The sequence below is a fragment of the Onychostruthus taczanowskii genome, unplaced genomic scaffold (genome assembly GCF_017590055.1).
Source record: "Onychostruthus taczanowskii isolate IOZ18803 unplaced genomic scaffold, ASM1759005v1 scaffold10, whole genome shotgun sequence".
NCBI classification, from domain to species: Eukaryota; Metazoa; Chordata; class Aves; order Passeriformes; family Passeridae; genus Onychostruthus; species Onychostruthus taczanowskii.
The window spans coordinates 9,193,834-9,213,646 of NW_024496526.1; the positions used below are offsets into that span (position 1 = coordinate 9,193,834).

The following is a 19,813-nucleotide window of genomic DNA, read 5'->3' on the forward strand; positions in this document are numbered from 1 at the left end:
CCAATGCGGAGGCGGCGCGGGTGCCTCCCATTCATCAGGGCATGAGGAGACCACGGCGGCGCGAGGGGCGCGGCGCGGGGGCGGGACAGAGCCCTCTCAGCCAATCGCGCGTCTCGGGGGCAGCACCGAAAGGACGCGATTGGCGGAGCGGGTGGGCGGGGCGGGACCCGGAAGTGGCGGCGGAGAGCGGTAGTGGGCCCGGTCGGTCGGGCGGGCGGCCTGGTGGGGCTGGGGCGGGCGGCGGTGCCGGTGTTGCTGCGGGTCCGGGGAGGTCCCTCTCTCCCAGAGGAATGGGCCACCAGCGCCTCCCTCCTGCCTTCTTGTCGCCGTGGAGGCGCGGGGTAGTGCACGGTCCGAGCCCTACGTGCGCTCGGTTTGAGTAGTAAATGTGGAAATTGGCGATTTCTTGGTTGAGCTCCCCATTCCGTGTTCCCACAGTGTTTCTCCATGCTGCTTAGGAGCGAGTGAGCTGAGTGCTGTGCCCTGTGCTGCGCCTCCAAGTCACCAGCCCGTGTGGAACAGCACCAAGAAAACATCCATCTCTGCTGTTTAGTATAAATCGAGTTTTATTTTCAGGTGCAAAGTATGCTTTTTTTGATTGGGATGTGTTGTTTGTGTGGTGTGTGATACACACTCATTTAAAATGGAATTGGAACTCGGGGTTATTAGCCAAGGTGGTGCAAAAGCAAGTGGCCTTGTGTGGTGGAAGGTCTTTGTCCCCACTCTGCAGACAGTACTTGATGAAAATATTGTTAGTTTGCTTTGCCAGCGTGCGGCTGGGACAAATACAGCCAAGGCTGGGATGCACCTGCAGGATTGTGGGGCACTTAAATAACCCCACAGCAAAAAAAGGGAAAAAAAAAGACACAAAAAAGAGCATAAGGAGGAACATTTGGAGATGAATGGGTAACAGGTTCCCTCTCAGGACTGGAGGTGGATCTGAGATCCTGCTCAGGGCTGGGAGGTGCAAAGGTCATGCTGATGTTGGAGCACATGGGCTGCACTCCTTGCTCGTGGCTGTGGCACTTCAGCACGTGGCCAGGAAGCTGAGGGATGGCCAGCACCAAAATTAGAGATGTTTGTCAAGGTAGAAAATAGCTTATTTTCCTGTGGAGAGAAAAATCCTGATGGAGCAATACATGGGCTTGTTTGAAGAGAGTTTTGGGTTGATAAGGCCACTCTGTTTTAGGTTCTGCTCTCCAGTATAAGCCCACAGAGCCATTCTAGAGACTGACTATTATAAGTTAAATCCCTTAATTATGCTGTAGTATACCAGGAAAATTACTTGCCTTTGTATGTGGGGGTGGTTTTTCACTTTCCCTGGGGAGGTGAAAATGAGCAGTGTGTAACAGCTTAGGCATTTTCCAGAGTATTGCACCCTCTCCAACACAAGTATGTTAAAAAAGTCTTTGGGTTTGTTTGAATTAGCACATTCTTCCAGAGCTCAGCAGGTGAAGTCTTCAGTCACTTAAAAACCCACACAACACACTTGGATTTATCTATCGAAACAGGATGACCCCCGTGGCAGGGAGGAATGATGAGGAGGACTCCATCTTATCAGAAGGCTAATTAATTACTTTATTATACCCTATTATTCTCTATTATATGTTACATTACATCTAAACTGAATCTGCCAAGCCCCCAGCTGTGCACACAACTGCTCTGACTTGTGACAGTCTGGACACACACACGCTAGGCCCTGACAGGCCAAGGAAACAAAACCCCATCACTTTGGGCAAACAATCTCCATATTGCATTCTGCTTTGGCGCAAACACAGGCACAGCAAATGACAGGAATTGTTTTTCCTTTCTCTGAGGTTCAGAGAATGTGGCACTCAGAAACATTCTTGGGAAGAATTGTGCCTCCCTTTTCTCTGTGAGGAGAACTGTGGCTGCGTTTATCCACAGCACTTTTGCGTGTTTAATGGGGACTCTGATGTGGCATTGCACAGCATGGGGACTGGAGTGTGTGGTGTGAAAATCTGCTTGTTTTGAGGCCGTGTCACTGCCCCAGCAGGAATCATAGCAGTGAAGTAAATTGACAAGGCCCAGTGCTGTTGGATTTCTCACACGTTTTACTCTGGCAGGAGGCCGGCCTGCACCTACGGTTGAACCGATGGGGGCTCCCGGGACGAGTGAAGAGATGTGAATCTTGACTCCATGTTTCAGAAGGCTGATTTATTATACTGTGATATATATTATATTAAAATGGTGTACTAAAACTATACTAAAAGAATAGAGAGAAAAGGATCCATCAGAAGGCTAGAAAGGACAGGAGAGGAATGATCACCAAAGCTCGTGACTCTCAGAGTCCGACGCAGCTGCATCTTTGATTAAGTAGAAACAACTCACATGAACCAATCCAAGGTGCACCTGTTGGTAAGCAATGTCCAGACCATATTTCTTATCCTTCAGATTGTGTACATTTCTTTTCTGAGGCTTCTCAGCTGGAATAGGAGAAAAAGCCTAGCAAAGGATTTTTCATAGAATATCATGGCTACGTGCACCTCCTTATCATGGCTACACGCCCCTCCTTTTCCAGCGGTGCTCGTAGGCCGAGGAAAGGCAGTAACTCCTCCCTTTCATGTTTCCCAGGTCGGTCAGGATTCGTTCCCATGTCAGCAGAGAGCTCCACGGTCACGGTTCGCCTGGTGCGCTCCTTCGAGCACCGCAATTTCCGGCCCGTGGTGTACCACGGCGTGCCCTTGGAGCAGACCGTGCGCGACTTCATGGCCTTCGTGCGCCGGGGTAAGCGGCTTTGCTTCCGTCCCTCCGCTTTCTTCTGGAGCAGACCAGTGGGAATTGTGTGCCTTCGGTGGAGATGCCAAATTCGTGTTTATGTCCCGCTGCGTGCTTTCCTTCCTGGGAAAAACGCCAATCGCTTGTTGTTTAAATTTTTAGAAGTTTAATATTAATAAGATGGTTATAAAAATAGTAATTAGAGTGATAAAAATGTGAACAATTGATATTAGGACAATATGAGACAATAAAAGCAAAGAGCTACAGACAGTCCGGGTACCCTTTCCTGGGCAAAATAAGCCCAAAAAAGGGCAGAGGATTAACCCTTAAAAACACTAGCCTGTTGCATCTTCATACATCTCATCCATGATGCATAAATTCCATTCAAACAAAGGATTCTGTCTGGTCATCGTCAACTTCTTCCTCTTAATCCTAACAGCTTCTTCAGGGCTGAGCAAGGTGGGAAGAAGTTAGTTTCTTCTGATAAGGGGGCAATAAATTCTCTTTCTCTGAAAGCTTTAGGTGTTCTGTGGCTGCTATCTCAGTGCTACTCCTTTCTTTAAAAAAAAAAAAGTATCCTACACAGCAGAGTTTCTATTTTAACATTATGTTATAACCTATAACTATATTAAGCACACTACTTAAGAAAATGAATACAGCATAACTTTCTAACATAACACATATAATATTCATTTTAATATTTGCAAAAAGCCAATCATAAAATAAGCATTTTCCACACTTCCTTAGATGGAAGGTCTGGAGCTCATAAGAGCTTCCATGGTCAGTGTGCCATGACTGAATTTGGATGGACTGCTCCCCCATGCCCAAATCCCCACATTTAGTCTAAAAGAAACAAGGGCATTGCTGCATTTGGCTCAGTGCCTCAGGCTCCTTGAGGGGTGCTGTCAGGCAAATATTCATAAATTAATAGGAATAAATTAATAGAATTTAGAAAGTCTTAGATCTTAACTACACAAATATGTGGAATGTAGGAATGCAAGTCTGTTTGCTATTTGTGAGAAAAGAGAATCTTGAAAATTTGTTTTTGGCACTGTGTGGTCTCACAGTGCACGTTTGTTTCTGAGTTTCTGTCTCCATCTTGAGCTGTGTGGTGCAGATTTACTCATCTGTGGGCTTTCTCTTTTATAAGCCTGGTTGAAAGTGACAGTGAATCTAAAAGTTAAGTACAGCAGAGCAGCCCACACAGTGACTCGATAATTAGGGTGTTACCCTTAATCCTGCAGGTGTATTTCCACACACCTCAATGGAGACATTCAAAGGGTACAAAATAACATAACTTTTTTTTTTTGGTGTGTGTGAAGTCAGCTTAAACAAGTCTTGAGCTGCTATAGATGGTAACATTTGAGCAACTCCTAGGACATTGCCCTGGGACTCATTGGTGTTTTGTGTTTGGCAATTTCCATACTTCTAGACAGTGACAGGCATGGCAAGGTCTTAGGATGCTGTTGGAAAACTGCAAGCACTTTCAGAACATATGGCACAGCTGCTGTTATGAACAAGAAAATAAAAAACAATGCTACAGAACTTGCTTTTGATGTGTGCAATATTGCAACTCGCTGTTATTTGAGACAAAGCCAATGTTTTGAAAAGACCTACAACCTCATTCCACAGGGGTGCAAAAGCCCTGTTCCATCCTTTACAGTAATCTGTTTTGAAGAGGCAGTTTAAGATAAATGGTTAAACTACTGAAGAAATCATGGCTTCAGCCACCTTGCTGCTGGGCACCCTGCTGGTGGCTGGGCCTTCTGAGGTCCTGGGTAGGTCACAGGGAGCACTGGCACCAGGGGAGGTGTCAGTGTTCCTGCAGTCACATATGGGCTGTGTCCTGCCAGCAGCTAAACAGTTAATTTCCTACAGTTTGGCTTCCTTTTCCTGGCATGTTTACCTAAGGATTCAGTTCTGGATGACAGTTGTCAGCTGTTTGTCTAAGGTAAAGAGAGATGCTGGGCAAACCATTAAAAGGATGTTCCCAGCAGATTTCTGAAGGCTGACTCCTGTGATCATACCCTAATTGCACTGACTCACTGTCCTCGTGGGGTGTTTTGTTCAGAGAGACTTCACGCTCAAATGAAGTTATTCACATATGGAGTCACTATAGAATCTGGGCCAAAAGCTGTGTTTTAGCATTTGATGCTCAAACAAACCTCCTATGTTGCAGATTTATTTTGACTTAAAAGCTGCCCAGGGGATGCATACATTGCACAATAATGGAAAATGAAGGATTGGAAATAATTAAAATAAAGAACTTTGTTTTAACTTTGTGCTTTTATTTTAATAGATGTGTCTTCAAGATCAGGACTTCCTCCTCCTTTTAAAAATTACAAGTATGGTAGGTGGTTTTTATTTTTCTTGTTGTAATTACTGTCAAATGACCACATGATATTTTACACCAGCATTTATACAATTTAAAAGATAATTGCTGTACAATACTAATTTTGGTGCCAGTGCCTGCTTACATTTGCAACTCTGTCCAGCTCTTGTAGCTGGAGTTATGCCACTGGGATCTTGTCTGCAGAACTTGACCATTATTGTGAAGATCTGTTTTAATCTTTGCATTAGGCTGCATAGTTTATATTATTTGCTATTGGGAACTGATGGGTTTTGATATTAATTTTTTATTACTTTTTTAAAGTGCCTTTTAACTCTGTCTTTACCCTAATGAGCAGCTTGTGATCTCAAAACACTTTGAAATTATAGTTCTCTGTGTGCTTATGTACTTCAGTATCTATTTACTGATGGTGAAGCAGAAGCTGAAGGCAAAAAGTAGAAAATGCTTAAGTCTTATATACTTAAATAGCTTACACAATATAAAAGAAACAGGGGAACTTGCTCCAAGTAGGTATGGAAGCCCTTAAATACAAGCTGGTGGTGAAATAGCATGATGTGAAATATAAGCTGACTTTATCAAAGCTATATGTATATTTTCTTTTTGTGCAAATTGGTATGAACATGTCCATTTCATCTGTTTGGGATAGAGAAAACTTTTTAAATAGACTGAGTTACTTCCTTTCTTGGAGTTTGTAAACTTGGGCGTCAGTCACATATCTTTTCCTAAATTTGGCAATTCTCAAAGTTCCCTTGGAGTTTTCCTGCAAATGATCCTCTGTGTTCCAGGTTCTTGGAGCTGACAAACTCCTTCCTCTATGGTCACTCAAAGAACTGAGTGAAAAATGTAATTAATACATGTGAAGGGTAATAAACTCTATTTGCCTATTTAAAAAAAAACCCAAAAACCAAAGGATTTAATTTTGTGCTCTTGCTGATGGTGAAACAGAGAGTGTAAACTGAAGCTAGAAAAATAGTTAGGGATTAAGATTGATGATACATCAGTGGCACAGATTTGAATGTTTTTATTATTTTTAATATGTTACTTAAGGTCATAGCACCTGGAAGTGTAAGTTTGATTTTGGAGGTGCCCTGCATCCCGTTTGGACTGTTTGAGGGGCTCCTGTCTAGAACTGCTGCTCTCAGCTGTTCCCCTGGTGCTGCCTATCCCAGCTGCTTCTTTCATCACTTGGAGATCAGTTTAGCTTTTCCCAAGACCAATCTGGTGGCTGAGGGCCTGACTGTGCCCTGTAGGACTGTAGGAATTTAAAACCTGTTGCACCAGTTACCAGGAGCCTACTCTTACTGTGATGGTGCTAACTGCAGGAAAATTTTCACACAGGAAAATCAAAACCAGGTTCCTCACCTTCCCCTCAGGCTGTGAATCATCCAGGTTCATGTTTTTGGCATCTCTGCTATCTCTGCAGTGCTCTGCTGTCTTTCCTCTGTTTTTGTGAGGAAAGGGCAGTGAGACTTCTGCAGTAAAAGCCAGACTTTTTCTCCTGTTTTGTTCGGCAGTGCCAGGAATCTCAGATGGAGCTGGTTGTCTCTCACCTTGCCTGTTTCAGCTTCCTTCCCTGCAGGATTCAGCACCACTTCGTTTTTACATCATATGTAATGGCATCATGTTTTTGCTCTTGGATCAGTGCTCCAATTCATATTTCAAAGCTTCTGACTTCCATTTTCTCTTCATTTCTTTGTATAGATTATTCTGGTTCTTGGTCTAGAACTCTTGTGAGTCAGTCTTGTCTTCTTAGCACCTTGTCATTGCCATCTTTTCGCTGATGCTGGCAGTCTGGGTGCCAGCTTGTTCCTTAAGCTGCTTCTCAGTTTTGTTTCTTTCATCCATGAATGTGGAGCACTATGGCAGGTAGTTCACAAAATCACTTAGAAAGTGGTGTCTTATCAATTGCCATGATAGACCTATTATCAGAAAAGGCAAGATAAAACCTTGGCGGTGTGATTGAGTGGGACCAAGTGGGGATGAAATTGCAAAGGCTAGTCAGACTCAGCCTATGGGAAGAGACTATAGTTTAATCTCTGTGTCAGAGTTAAAGAAGCCATTTAGGAGCTCAGATGAGCCCATGGTAAACTGCTGGGTGCCAGTGGTGCAGTTCTGAGCAAGCAGATCTGAGGCAATGCTTCAGGGCATGACTGGACAAGGACTAGAGAAAAGGGAAAGTATTAAAGTAGACAGAGGAGCTTAACACTAACAGGTACAGGCTGGGTTTATTTGCAGCAGTAGAAAGGTTTCATGACTGCAATATATTTTTTTCTGTGATTGCTGGGTCTTTTTGTAATGTTTCTATGCAAGATGGGTCCTGGTAATTGCAATTTAATGTCTGTCTTGCTTCTAATACCACAGTTATTACAACATGCCAAGGCTGCCTTCTCAGTGACCTCTGCAGTGAGAATACAGAGTACTTCTTACCTTATGTAATGCTTTAAATAGTGTTCAAAATGGGCCAGAATGGTATGGAAGCAAACTTCTGAGTGGGAATATGATCTGTGTTATTCTGAACATCTGAATACTTGCTCCTGGTAATTTGAAAGTTGGTTTAGGCAATAGTTAACTTTGCTGCATCCTTCTCTTACCAGACTATTGCAACATGCAATGTTCACTCAACGTACAAAACTAAACTAGAACAGAAAATGAGCAGACAAGCAAAACTGGTTTTTCTTCTTTGCTGGGAAGGTATTGATGTGTTACTCCAGATTTGTTCAAACAGAGTCTTCAGAGTTCAATCTTTTTTTTTTTTATAGTGTTGCTTGGCTTTAATCTGTTCCCTCTGGATCTTTGCACTCATCCAGTTGATTTAATGACTGTGTTATTTTCCCCTGTGTTTCCCTCCTGTTAGCAAAGCCCTGCCCATGTTGCCAGGAGAAAGTGGTACCTTTTTTTTTAATTTCTAAAAGCACTACGCTACACAAACGTAAAATAAAAATTTTTGAAGAGGATATAGCATTAAAGAGAAGAGGCTGTAGAAGTTCATGTAAAATGAACGTGCTTAATGAAATTTCTACTGTGGATGGTGGGTGTTGTATTCACGGGAAGGAAAATTTCAAGGGATGATCTGAAGTGGTCAGGTTACTGTGTCTTAATTACTTGCTGCCTATCAACTTAGCTGTAGCAGTTGACAGTGCATAAATGCTGTTGGTCCTGCCCCAATTGCATGTGTAAAACCTATTAAGTTAAAACACCCTAAGTGGCATTTAAATTGATGTGTTTTGACTGGCAATTGAGATGGTCATTAGTTGGTTATTGTAATTCAGCCAGCAGACAGGAGCCCAATACGATGTGGTACCTTAATGTTGCATTGACTGCTTTAAGGCTGTGGCAGCAGGACTGTGAGATTAAGATGTTTTCTCCTCTTTCAGGTTGAATACACAAGATTGTTAATAACAAAAGATTTTGAACCTTCCCCCTTTGTTTGTTTGTTTGTTTTTCCCCAAGTACAGCTTTAAGTGTTGTGTGCTTATTAAGCCTTATTTTAGGAAAACACTTTTTTCTTTCAGATACAATGAAGATTATTCACCAAGCACACAAATCTAAGGTAAGATTATTAGCTGTGTTCTTCCCCTTTTGCATGCTTTGATGCAGGCAGGTCTGTGCACTGTCAAACAAGACTGGAGCAGAGGAAATCAGTAAATTCTTGTCTTTGTTTTCTGCTTCTCTGATTTGTAGACTGGTGAGCTTGTAGTGAGTTTGGAAGATGATGACAAACTGATTTTGAAGGAAGACAGCACGCTGAAAGCAGCTGGAGTAGGTAGGAGTACATTTGTGTTGACTGAAGATGCTGTTCCTTGTGGTAGCATTAAACTGATAGCTGGCTGATTATGTTTGGACAGGCTGCTGAAAAGTAAATGCTATTCCTGATGCTCTTTACACGACTTGATAATTATTCAGGGAAGCATTATTCAAATCACTGGTCTGAGGGCAGCAGGTATCTGCACTCCAAATGTTCAGAATGCAAATTGTGATTTTTAGAGGGTATGCTTATAATTCTGCTGAGAGTAATTTTAAATGATTGACAGATAGGTTATTAGTACCGTGTCTGCTTAGTCTTATCAGTAACATTTAAACTGATGTTTTGGTTAGAAGTGTAAGTAGTGGAACCAGCATGGAATAATGAAATAAGATTAGATTTGTTTAATGTGCAGCATCCAGTGTCTGATAGCCAGATCGCTCAGGAAAGCTCGAGCAGTATCATTTAGAGAATGTGCTGAACATAGCAAAGAGTTGAAACTTGACCTGATTTCTCACATTTTGACAGGAGACTACATATAGGGCATGTCTTTTGGTAATAATGTAAAGAAATGTCTGTCATGATAAAATTGATGGTCCCTGGATGTCCTTTGGGCTTCTCATAAATGTGGCTGAATGACTTTGTGGCAGCAGGGTACTTAGGGGATGTGGTTGCATTCCACCTTGATATGGACATTTGCTCATTTGAATCTGATTTGCCTGGCTGGAAAGTTAAATCTGATTTAACTGCCTGTGCTCTAAGTGCTGGGGCTTCACAGAGGAGGCTCCCTCCTGCTCCTGGTGCTCACTGATTGCTCCCCAGCTAATGAATGGGATTTCTTTCTTGTAGGTTACTTGGCTCTCCTGTTCCCTGCGATTTATTTTCTGGTTTTAAGTGACTTGGGATGTCTCTTCAATGTTTTTCTCTGATGTGAATATACCTTTTCTAAAGGTCTTTGAGTGTTCCTGTAATATGAATCATAGTTTTTAACTACACACCAGGTCTTTTTGTCTGCACGATGGGGGGGGAAAAAGTGAGGATTATTGGCACCCAAGCCTTACAGATTTGTAATTTAGTTAGCAGAAGATTCGTTTAACCATGATCTTTATCTATGTAAGGCATAAGAGGCAGTGCAGTTCAGGAGAGGGACTGATGACAGTGTCAAATATTCAATTAGAAACAATAAAGCTGTCTTCTTTCAAAAGGTATGGATAAGTATTTGTATGTATTATCTGTCTTTGCAACTGGGTTTGTAGCTACAGCAGTGAAACAGTTGGATGTGATCTCAGAAAAGGTGTCAAAACATCAGCCTAAATGTTACACTGAAAGGAAACAGGAGTGCAGCAGCCTGTTCTGTGTCTCTGTACAAAGGGAGGGGTGGTTCATTTAGGTCAGGAAATTATTTAAAGCTGCTTTTTTTGCCTTTTTTTTTTTCTGAATAACAGCAGTTATTAGTCATTAGTATATAGAGGATATTTGTGATAGAAGAGGAAAACCCATTCTTTGGAAAATGCAATATGCCATTATGCCATTTTGAATTTGGATATGTTCCAGTGTATCCTGACATGAAAATAAGCTAAGCTAGGAGTGGGGTCTTTGTAGTAAAATCTTAAAGATTTTACTTTTCTCCTTCAACAAGAAGTAGAAAAGAGGGAGCCAAGGAAGTGATACCATGTATCATGTACCACTGGTCCTCATTTTGTACAAAATGGTAAATTTTGTACATTTTCTTTAAATCAGCAAGAAAATTTGAAATCTCCTATTGAGATACGATTTTTTTTTTTTCAACATCTAGTCTGCACAAGACTTACTAGAATAAAACAGTCAGAATCACCATTAGAAAATCTGGGAAATTCTGATACATGCAGAACATTTTTCCTAAGCTGCAGTTGATTGCCCTTGGCACTATACAGGGTTGGGCTAGAGAGTTATAAATTATGAGGACATTAGATAAGTATCCTCAGGAAAGCCTCTGTAGTAGTGATTATTATTACAGTTATTATCCAGTCAGCAAAGTTAATGCTTGCATATTTTTTTTAAAGCAGGGTGTATGTTAATAAATTGTTCAGTATTCATTACAAATAGTCTTGTCTGTTTTCTAGTTGAGATTCTAAAATCCCTTCTACTCTTTTTTGTTTCTTCTTCTTCTTTTTTTTTTTTTTACAAGACAGGCAGACTTCATTAACTTGAGGTTTAATTTAAAAAACGAATGTGGAATTTATTGGCTCAGCACCTTAAAGAATTTCATGTTTAATAATTGTGAAGGCATTCCATCAGATTTGTCTCTGTTCTGAATTAGTAATGTTGCTGACTTATTGTTTTAGAAGAGGAAGTCCTTGACCTACTGGGTTGAAAGAATTGTGACTGTTCTGAACCTTTGTGGGTCCTTTAGCTCTGCCATCTCCCCTGTGAATAATTAGAGGTATTTGAAGGTATTGCTGGTGAAGCCAATTTGTGTCTTTCACTTTGCATATTGTCGAAGCCTCATGAATTAATCATCATCAGGGCAAAAAATTAACTTCTTCAGACACATATTTTGATGGGTCATGAGGGAGAATGTAAAGTGATCTGTAAAATATTCTACTGATCCTCTAAGTATTAAATTATTATACCTACAGGCTAATTTAATGGGAAGAAGAAGTTTCTTTCTCCCTTTCCTAACAGAAAAATGCACAAAAAAAGAGTGTATCACGCTTCATTACTTTCCTAGCATGTGAAGGTGTTGGAAATGCAATCACTTAATTTGCTGAATGCTTTTACAAACAATTCTGAAGACTGTGTTAAACAGATCTTGAGGGGTCTTGTGTACATATTTACTTCTATACTTTCATGTTCTTGGTGGTTTTGTTTGTTTGGAGTGTTTTTTAATGAGCTTTAACAACATCTTTAATACTGGCAACCTTTTTCAAAAATATTGCGAGGAAGAAAAAAAAAAACATATGGTGCTTTATAATTGTCTTTGACCATAAAGTTGCTAATTGTCTTCTAAGATTCTAAGTAGCTGGCTGTTGGTGGTTCATTTATTGGTGTGCTAAATATTTAATTTTTTATTCCTTCTAGTAAATGAGACGGAATTAGCATTCTTCTGTGAGGAAGATTACAGAAACTACAGAGCTAATCCTGTTTCGGCCTGGTGAAGATCCCAAGAGATTGTTTTGTTTTCCCATACCTGTTGTAAATTTTCCTTATTCTGCTTAATGAGATTTTTCTTAAAGATCAATAAATCCTAGAGGATTTCTTTGCAAACAGTGCAATTCCCTTCCTATAGAAATTAATTTCTGTCAGTATGCTAAGGCTGAGAGAAGAAAAACTGGGGGACATAAATGACTTTTTTCTTCCTCCCTTCTCTTTTTGCTGTGCTTGGCCCTTGAGCCCCAGGCAGTGCCATCCCTGACCCGTGACACACGTTCTTGGTGTGATCCCACAGCAGACAGTAACTGCATGTGGAAATTATAGAATGCACAGGATGATCCCATCACAGTACCAACTTCTAATGAAAATGTAGCGAAACTTCCTTCAAATGAAATGAAACATTTTATGACCAAATCATTGGGTATTTTAAAGAACTTGAGAAGAGAATCTCTCAGTTTCAAGTCACAGCTTTACTGCTCTCGTTTTATGTTTGGTCTCTTTTGTTTAAATAGTGCAGACTGGCCAGTGTTTCATGCTTTTCAGTGGTGAATGGTTACCATTTTCCTCTCTTCCAGCCCTCTTTAGCATGCTGAAAGGGACAAATGTCTGTTGGGAGGCTTTTGTGTCCACAGACCAGCTCGCCTGTTTCCAGCTTCTCTTCATGGAGACACCTTCACATAGGGGTGGCAGCTCGAGTTCTGCCAGGACATCAGTGTGCCTAAGTGGGAACTGGGCATTTTTCCAAGTGGAGTGAAAGCTCATGGTTTCAGTTTTAAGAATAAAACCTGAATGATTGCATTTTTTGTGAGGAGAGGCCCAGCCTGTGAGCCACATGTCTTCAAGACTGGAATTGATTCCTTTATGCTTTCCATGAGCCAAATACTCCGTTGCTATGCGTTTGTTCTTGGTAATGCTGGGCTTTCCTACTACATGGACCAAATTAAGAATAATAGAAAATAATCATGCATCCAATAAAGTACTTTTAGGTAGCCATCATTTATGAAATGCTTTTCAGGGGGTACCAACTTGGGACACTGTGCCTTTAAGCCTCCCCTCACTGAAATAGGAGTGATGCTGGCTCTCTGCCTTAGCAGGCTTTTTGGGCACAGGCTCTGCTGAACTGAATGAGACCTCATGTGCAATTGCTTTAGACCTACACAACTGTGCTGAGCTCTGGGTGAGGGCTGACAATCCATGAGACTTCCTGGGGGAGTAACCCTGCCATTTCCTAGAGCTTTGATTATTGTTTTTATTGACATGTGTGCTTTCCAAAGCATCTAAGTAAAATTTCCCTTTGTTTTAGATGTAGGGCCAAAGAATGCTCTGTGTATTGTTCCCACCTCATTTTCTTCATCCTTCCTGACAACTCTCTGGTTTAGGCTGTTTTACTCACCAACAGCTTTGCTTCAGAGTTTTATTCTGTAGTGAAAGACCTCTACCACTTTCTCAACTGTGATTAAATTATTGTATCTTTATCTTGTAAGGAGAAGTCCTGTGTCACTGAAGTCACCCATGTTCTCCTGGGATGTAGATGCCATTATGCATGCCCTGATGAATTTATGAGGAGAATTTACTTCTTGCCTTCTCTTTCTGTCCAGGCAGCCTCTCTGTTGCTGGTACCTGCTCCCCAAACATGGGCCCACGTTCAGCCTTCTTACAGTCTGTCATGTTTGCAGATTTATGTGGTTAATACAAGTTTGTGCTCATCTTCTCAGACAGTTCAGGCTGATGCGTTGCACTCCAGACTATCTCATCTTTATTCAGCCAAATTTACAATAAGGAAGGTAACTTTGTAAGAACAGATAGTGTACTAGAAACATCAGTGTCTCAGGCTGGCCTGCCCCAAGGCATCTAAATAGTGTCTGTCAGCACATGCAGGCTCTCAGACTGACCATGACTGAATTTGGTCTCCAGCCCTTCCAGACAGATTTGGATTAGTTTTGTGATCCCTTTTCTCTAAAGCATTTGTGTTTGAAAGAGTCACCAGATTTTAACAATTGTCCTTTCTGGGCTTGTACAGTTTCAAACCTGCAGTGTCACATCAAGTGTGGTACAGTGGAAGAGCAATTCTACAGCATCAGGGAGAAAACCTGAAAGTGTTCTACTGCAGATATTGAAGAATGATGTGACTGGCACTCCAGATTAACTTGTCTTTCCAAGGGAAGAGTTAAACTACTGCTTTGTGAGCTCAGTTCACTCTGGCAATGGCACTTCATTGGCTTCTTTCTCCAGCAGCACAGTGGAGCCTTTTGTAATGCTCTCAATGGCCATACTTGTAAACTGGTTTCTTCCTGAAGTGTTTCTCTGCTGTGTTTTTTTTTAAATTGATTTGATTTTTAAGTTTTTTTTTGGTGACTTTCAGTAATGCTTCTTTCAAGTAAACCCCACAAAACCACAGATAATAACTGAAAACTTGTTAGGAAAGATGCTGTTCCAACATTTTTTTTGGTGGGATATGGTACAGCCTTGTATCAAAGTATATTTGGTTCCAGGATTGTTGAGTACTAAATGAAATCTCTGAACACTGGCTAATAAATTAGTAAAGACTGAGATGTCATTGCCCATGTTGTTTTGAAATCCTCTTTCTGTTGAAGGAAATCACAGAGCTAGTGCTGTGGTTTGTTATCCTGGCAGAGATCATGAATTGCATTGGCATACAGCTGCTTTTAATCAGAGGTGCAGTAGGGTAAGTCCTACTGCTTTGCCAGTGGTCTTAGGCATTGTGGGGTTAATAAGGATTCATGTTACACTGAGATGTTCTTGGAACCACTCACCATCTTTTTGTTAAACTAAAGAGCAATATCCAGAGAGGACTGTGAAATAAGATAAATTTTATCCTGGGTTATAACAGTGCAGCAGGGAAAGGCAGTCAAACTGGAACCCTGGGGTGGTGTGTCAGGCGTGGCTGTTTCTTAGAGAAAAAAAATCACTTCAGAGAGGCTGGAGTTTTGATTAGGAGGTGTGAAAGCTGAAGGAGAGGAAATTTGGAAAGGAATTATCATAAATAGGAAGAAGAGGTAACAGTGTAACTAAATAAACAGCAAAATCTGCATGTGCAATGCTCTTGGTGCAGAGATACCAGAGCAGTGCTGCTTTCTGTACAGCTAAAGGTATAAAAGTGGTGCTTTTTCATAATTTTGGAACTGAATTAATGAACTGCTCAATAGGCATCTTGTTTTTTCTGGCTTTGTCACTGTTTGTTTTTCTGGCTTTTCTGGCTTTTGTCCTTAAACTTTCTGCATCCAAAAGTTTTAATTCTTTTTCTGCCCAGAGGTAGTTATGTTGCCTTTTGAAGAAGCTAGAGTTAAGAAAAATCTGCTGACATGGACAGCTGAGTTCACCAATGGCATAAAGGAGAACTCAAAGATCTGATAGCACCACTTTTACAGCTAACTGCTTTATCTGATGTAAACATTGTGACTTAAAGGTGATCCAGAAATGTATTGTAAGCTGTGGTGTTTCTCTTTTGCTCCTTGGCAGTATTTAACATCCCCTGACAGATCACTTATTTAAAAATGAGCCTGCAAGGAGTAGTCCAAGAGTTCCCACAGCCATGACAGAACACCCATGGCCTGTCCTTGGAAGCTAATAGCCACAGAAATCCAGTGTCCAAAGATCAAGAAGCTAAAACCAGAGCATAGGATGCTCATTCTTGGTCTGTGTGACTGATGGGATCCCAGATACAGGGTGGGCAGATGACTGGAGGCATTACAAACGCCTGAGGCACTGCACACTTTTGTTTATTGAACAGCTTGGACTGAGCTCAGGCTTCCTGGCTGGCAACTGATCCCCCTTCCATTGCTTCCTTTCCATAGAACTGCTTGGCACAGATTTGCAAGTGATTAATGAGTCAAAAAACGCCCACTAGACAACTTTTGTTGCTTTTCATTTTATCAGGATATTGACTTCTCTCTGCTCCCCATTTCCTATTGAGTCAGAGACACAGACACAGCTTCGAAGGTTTCCCCAACCACTTCCCTTTGCTTCTTGCTGCCACTTGTGCCTTAATGGTGAGATTTGCACCTCATCTGATATGCAATAGCAGCATTTCCTGTGGCAGTGAATGTATGCTTTTTAAAATTTGTTCATGAAAAAATATGCTTTGATATAGAGACTTTTTCTACACTGTAGTTAATAGTGCATAACAAAGGCTCTTTTCTTGCTTTGCAGCAAGACTTGCACAGGACAGCACTGTCCCCCAGTCAGTGGAAACAAAAATGTTTATATCATAATGCTTTGAATCTTGTAAGGAAATGAAGGAGTTACATCAGGAAAGCAAAAGAAAAAAAAAAGGGCAGTGAAAAGCCAGGACCTATTGCCATGAACTCTTTGCCTGCAGAGAAAGCCACCAGATGTCAGCACAGCCTGTTCTTTGCTTCTCCAGAACCTCTGCAAGCCAAGAGATGTGTCCTGTTTATGAAGAGTGCTTATCTGTGAAGTGGTTTAGCCTGTGAAGTCTGTGCTAGGGTTCTGGTGATGAAAGCTGAGTCTTTCCTTGCAGAAAGGATTTCTTTTTATATTAAAATCAAAAAGCGGCAAATTGAACTGGTTTCAGTGCTTAAATTCCTCTTGTTAGAGAGCATCCTTTGCAGAGCCAGTTCCCAGCGTATCTAAACCTTTGCATGCTGTGAAGAGGCATTTGCAGAACATTGATTTGAAGAATTGTCTGGAAAAGATCAGTGTTAATTTGCTGAGGTTTTGTAAAGTAGATTTTAAGTATGCCTATTTCTTTTAAACACAAGGAAAACCATCTGGAACAGGCACACATGCAAAGCAGAGCAAAACATCTTCAGCAACACAGCTTAAACACACAACAAATGTGTCCTCCATGCTTCTGACCCTCAGCTCCCACTGTTTCCTCCTCGTAGTGCAAGGGCTAAGGAGAAGCTGGTACTGCATTCTCCAGGCTGTGCTTCCTGAGCTGCCATGAGATGAGGTGGGATATGAGTTTTGGAGCCCAAATCCAAGCACTGTGCACAGCTTTCTGCTGGCAGTGATTAGAGTATGCATAGATGCTGCCTGGTTAAAAGGCTAAATTTGAGGTTTTGCACAGGGACAAGTTGTGACAGAGCTTTCTGCTGATTCCCATCACTTGCAGCAGCTTGCAGGTGCCAGGGAGGTGTCGAACAGAGGGAAGTTAAAGTAGCAGTTAGCCTGGGTGATGTAAATATTCCTTCCTCCTGTTTTGGGCTTCTTGACTAGTTCCTTTCTTCTAGCCTCATCACACTGGTGTCGTGTTAGGGGTTTGCCACAGCTTGCTGTTTATGGGAACCGCTTCTCAATTCCAAACTACCACTAGAACCCTCAAACACTGCTCACATTCTGGAGATGATGCAGAGAAATTGCAGCTGTGCAGTTTTGGGCTGTGTGCAGGGGAAGCCTGTGGTGTGCATGGGGGCAGCCAGTGTGGTGTGCAGGTTGTCTGAGAGGTGTTATTCTTGCTTCTCTCCTTTCTGCTTTGCTGGGGACCAGGACCTGGCCTGGAAGCTTGGCACACATGGCAGATAGAGGAGAGCTGGGTGTTCAGGGTGGTGATGTGGGGGACAGGATGGGGAGCTGGGTTTTTATGGCCCTGTAGGTGTGGTATTTTTGATCAGATATGGATTGTAACTTCTATTTGTTATCATCCTCTCCCTCTGACACCAGTAGATTCATTCCTTTGTAGTAGGACAGGAGCAGCTAGCCATAAGAGTGGGACTTTCAGTTGGTAATGAATACATTAAAGGGCTCACTGTGACAGATTAACATAAGAATTTACCTTTGTCTGTCCACCTGCTCTCTGGCAAGTAACTTACAGATTTGTGTACCAGGAATGTCAGTGAGAACTGGAAGAACTGCTGCTGTCTGCTGTCATTCCACACCTGAGAAGGTTTAATTCCGCTTTCTAACCGAAAGCCAATGGAAGATATTCTTTAAGAACAGTTTGGGAAGCCCCTTTTCTTCAGTGAGCCAGGGTTTTTAAATGGAAGGCATGGTGTTGGTCTGATTTCAACACTACTTTGAAGTCACATCTTTGCCTCTCTGCTTGTGTTTGGGTGTTGGTCTCTTCCTTCAAGTTACCAGTGACAGGACAAGAGGAAATGTCCTCAAGTTGTGCCAGAGGAGGTTTAGATTGGATATTTGGAAATATTTATTCACCAATAGGGTTGTGAAACATTGGAACAGGCTGTCCTGGGAAATGGAACCACCAACTCTGGAGGGATTTACAAGACTTGTAGGTGTGGCACTTGGGTTGAGTGATGGGCTTGGCAGTGCTGGGATAACTTGATGATCTTAAAGGTGTTTTTCTGTGCTTCTGTGATTATGTCCATCCAATTGGAGGGCATCAGCTGGCTTTGGAGTCAAAGAGCAATCTAGCCATGACAGCTTTATATCCCAGCAGTTACCATCCTGGCCATTTCTTCACAACTGTTCCCCTGGCCCAGCCCTCCCAAATCAAATACAACTGGTTTTGCAGAACTTGAATCTTGCACAGCAACTTTGGTTTCTAGAATGCTGAACAAGACAGCTACTTGAAAGCAGACATCTGGCTGCAGACAGCTCTTTAAGGCAGCAGGCTGGCATGCAGCAGCTGAAGGTGGCTAATTGCAGATCAGAGATGGGAAACAGGTAACAGGAGTAACTAACCAGCTGAACAGCAGCTGTAGTGCATCCTCCGGTGCTGAGATTTCTACATCTAAAGCAGATTATCTTTCCAGGAGGATGCACTCGTGCCACTTTAAGTCTTTGAAAGGTTTCAGTAATACTGTGGCTTGAGATATGTGATCCTCCTGACTGGCCCCAGACAATGCTTATTTTTAGTCTTTGATATGAATGTCCTGTATGTGCTCTGCTAACAAGAACTGTCCCTAATCATAGATGGTATCTGTGTATTCTGTGCTCAGCTTTAAAATGTGTGTGGTTCTCACAAACACAAAAAAAAACTTGTGCAGAAATTCTGCAAAACTGATGCTGCTTATTAAGGCACAGTAAATAGATAGAAGAAAACTGCCCTTGTGTAACAAGTGTAACAAATCTCGTTCCTCAAACCCAAGGCACAGTCTGCAAATCCTGCTAGCTCAATGAGTGAAATTCAGAGCTCAAGAACAACACCAGGGTTTGTTGCTCATTGTAGCTGTGCTTGCCATCTTGGAGAGACTGGAGGAAATCTATTGCACAGAGGTGCTGAAGCAGGTGCATCCCCCTAAAGACTTAACTATAGTTTGTTATATCACTTTGTAAGTAAATCCCTGAAGAGCAAGAAATCAATTGCACTGTTTAAAGCTTTGCATTATAAAACTGAAGGAGAGAACTGTACCTGCAGAGGTTAATCTTCAGCTCAGGAATTTAAATGAACTCATTAAAATCAACTTACAAATTAGCTCATTAAAATGCAATGCTGCAGATCCAGAAGTTGGTTGATCTGGCATGCCACTTGTATGAAAAAGTGACTTAAGAAGCAGAGAACAAATTTATAGTATTAAAACTCCATCTTTCTTTGCAGTACCCCATCTGGAACTCCTTCTCCCTTGAACTCTGTATCAACAGCACTTTCTATTTAGTGAATTAAGCTTGTCTGATCCTGTGCTACAAGAGCTGTGTAGGATCAGTAGCCCCCTGTAATGAAATATGTGTCTGCACACACTTGTGCCCTCTCACACGCATAGGAACTCTGTAATTGAGCCCTGGCACCATGGGTCACAGCAATGATCATTTTATTACCTTGATAATGAGATTCTACAAGCTGCTGGCTGTAGTGGGTTTTATTTCTTCGTGGTTAAATTCTAGATAATCACACTACTCTACTACTGCCATGAAAGTAATGGTTTTGTTTGGGGGGAGGCAGGAAAAAAGACTCACACGAGCTCTGA

The 19,813-nt window shown here is 41.8% G+C and overlaps 1 protein-coding gene across 6 annotated transcripts; it reads left to right on the top strand.

Moving 5' to 3' along the window:
• The first annotated feature begins 140 nt into the window (after positions 1–140).
• CUNH2orf76 (chromosome unknown C2orf76 homolog) lies at positions 141–12,143 on the top strand. 6 transcript variants are annotated; one of them, XM_041407471.1, is made up of 7 exons: positions 164–201; positions 439–576; positions 2,596–2,748; positions 5,039–5,089; positions 8,602–8,639; positions 8,771–8,852; positions 11,892–12,071. In XM_041407471.1, exons 3-7 carry the CDS (start codon positions 2,616–2,618, stop codon positions 11,966–11,968), a joined length of 381 nt encoding a protein of 126 aa, XP_041263405.1. In that variant the 5' UTR covers positions 164–201; positions 439–576; positions 2,596–2,615; the 3' UTR covers positions 11,969–12,071. The 6 variants fall into 6 exon arrangements, with proteins under 6 accessions (XP_041263436.1, XP_041263405.1, XP_041263420.1 ...); XM_041407479.1 differs by having other exon boundaries at positions 178–189; XM_041407502.1 differs by lacking the exon at positions 439–576 and having other exon boundaries at positions 141–189; positions 11,892–12,143.
• Positions 12,144–19,813: the final 7,670 nt, after the last annotated feature.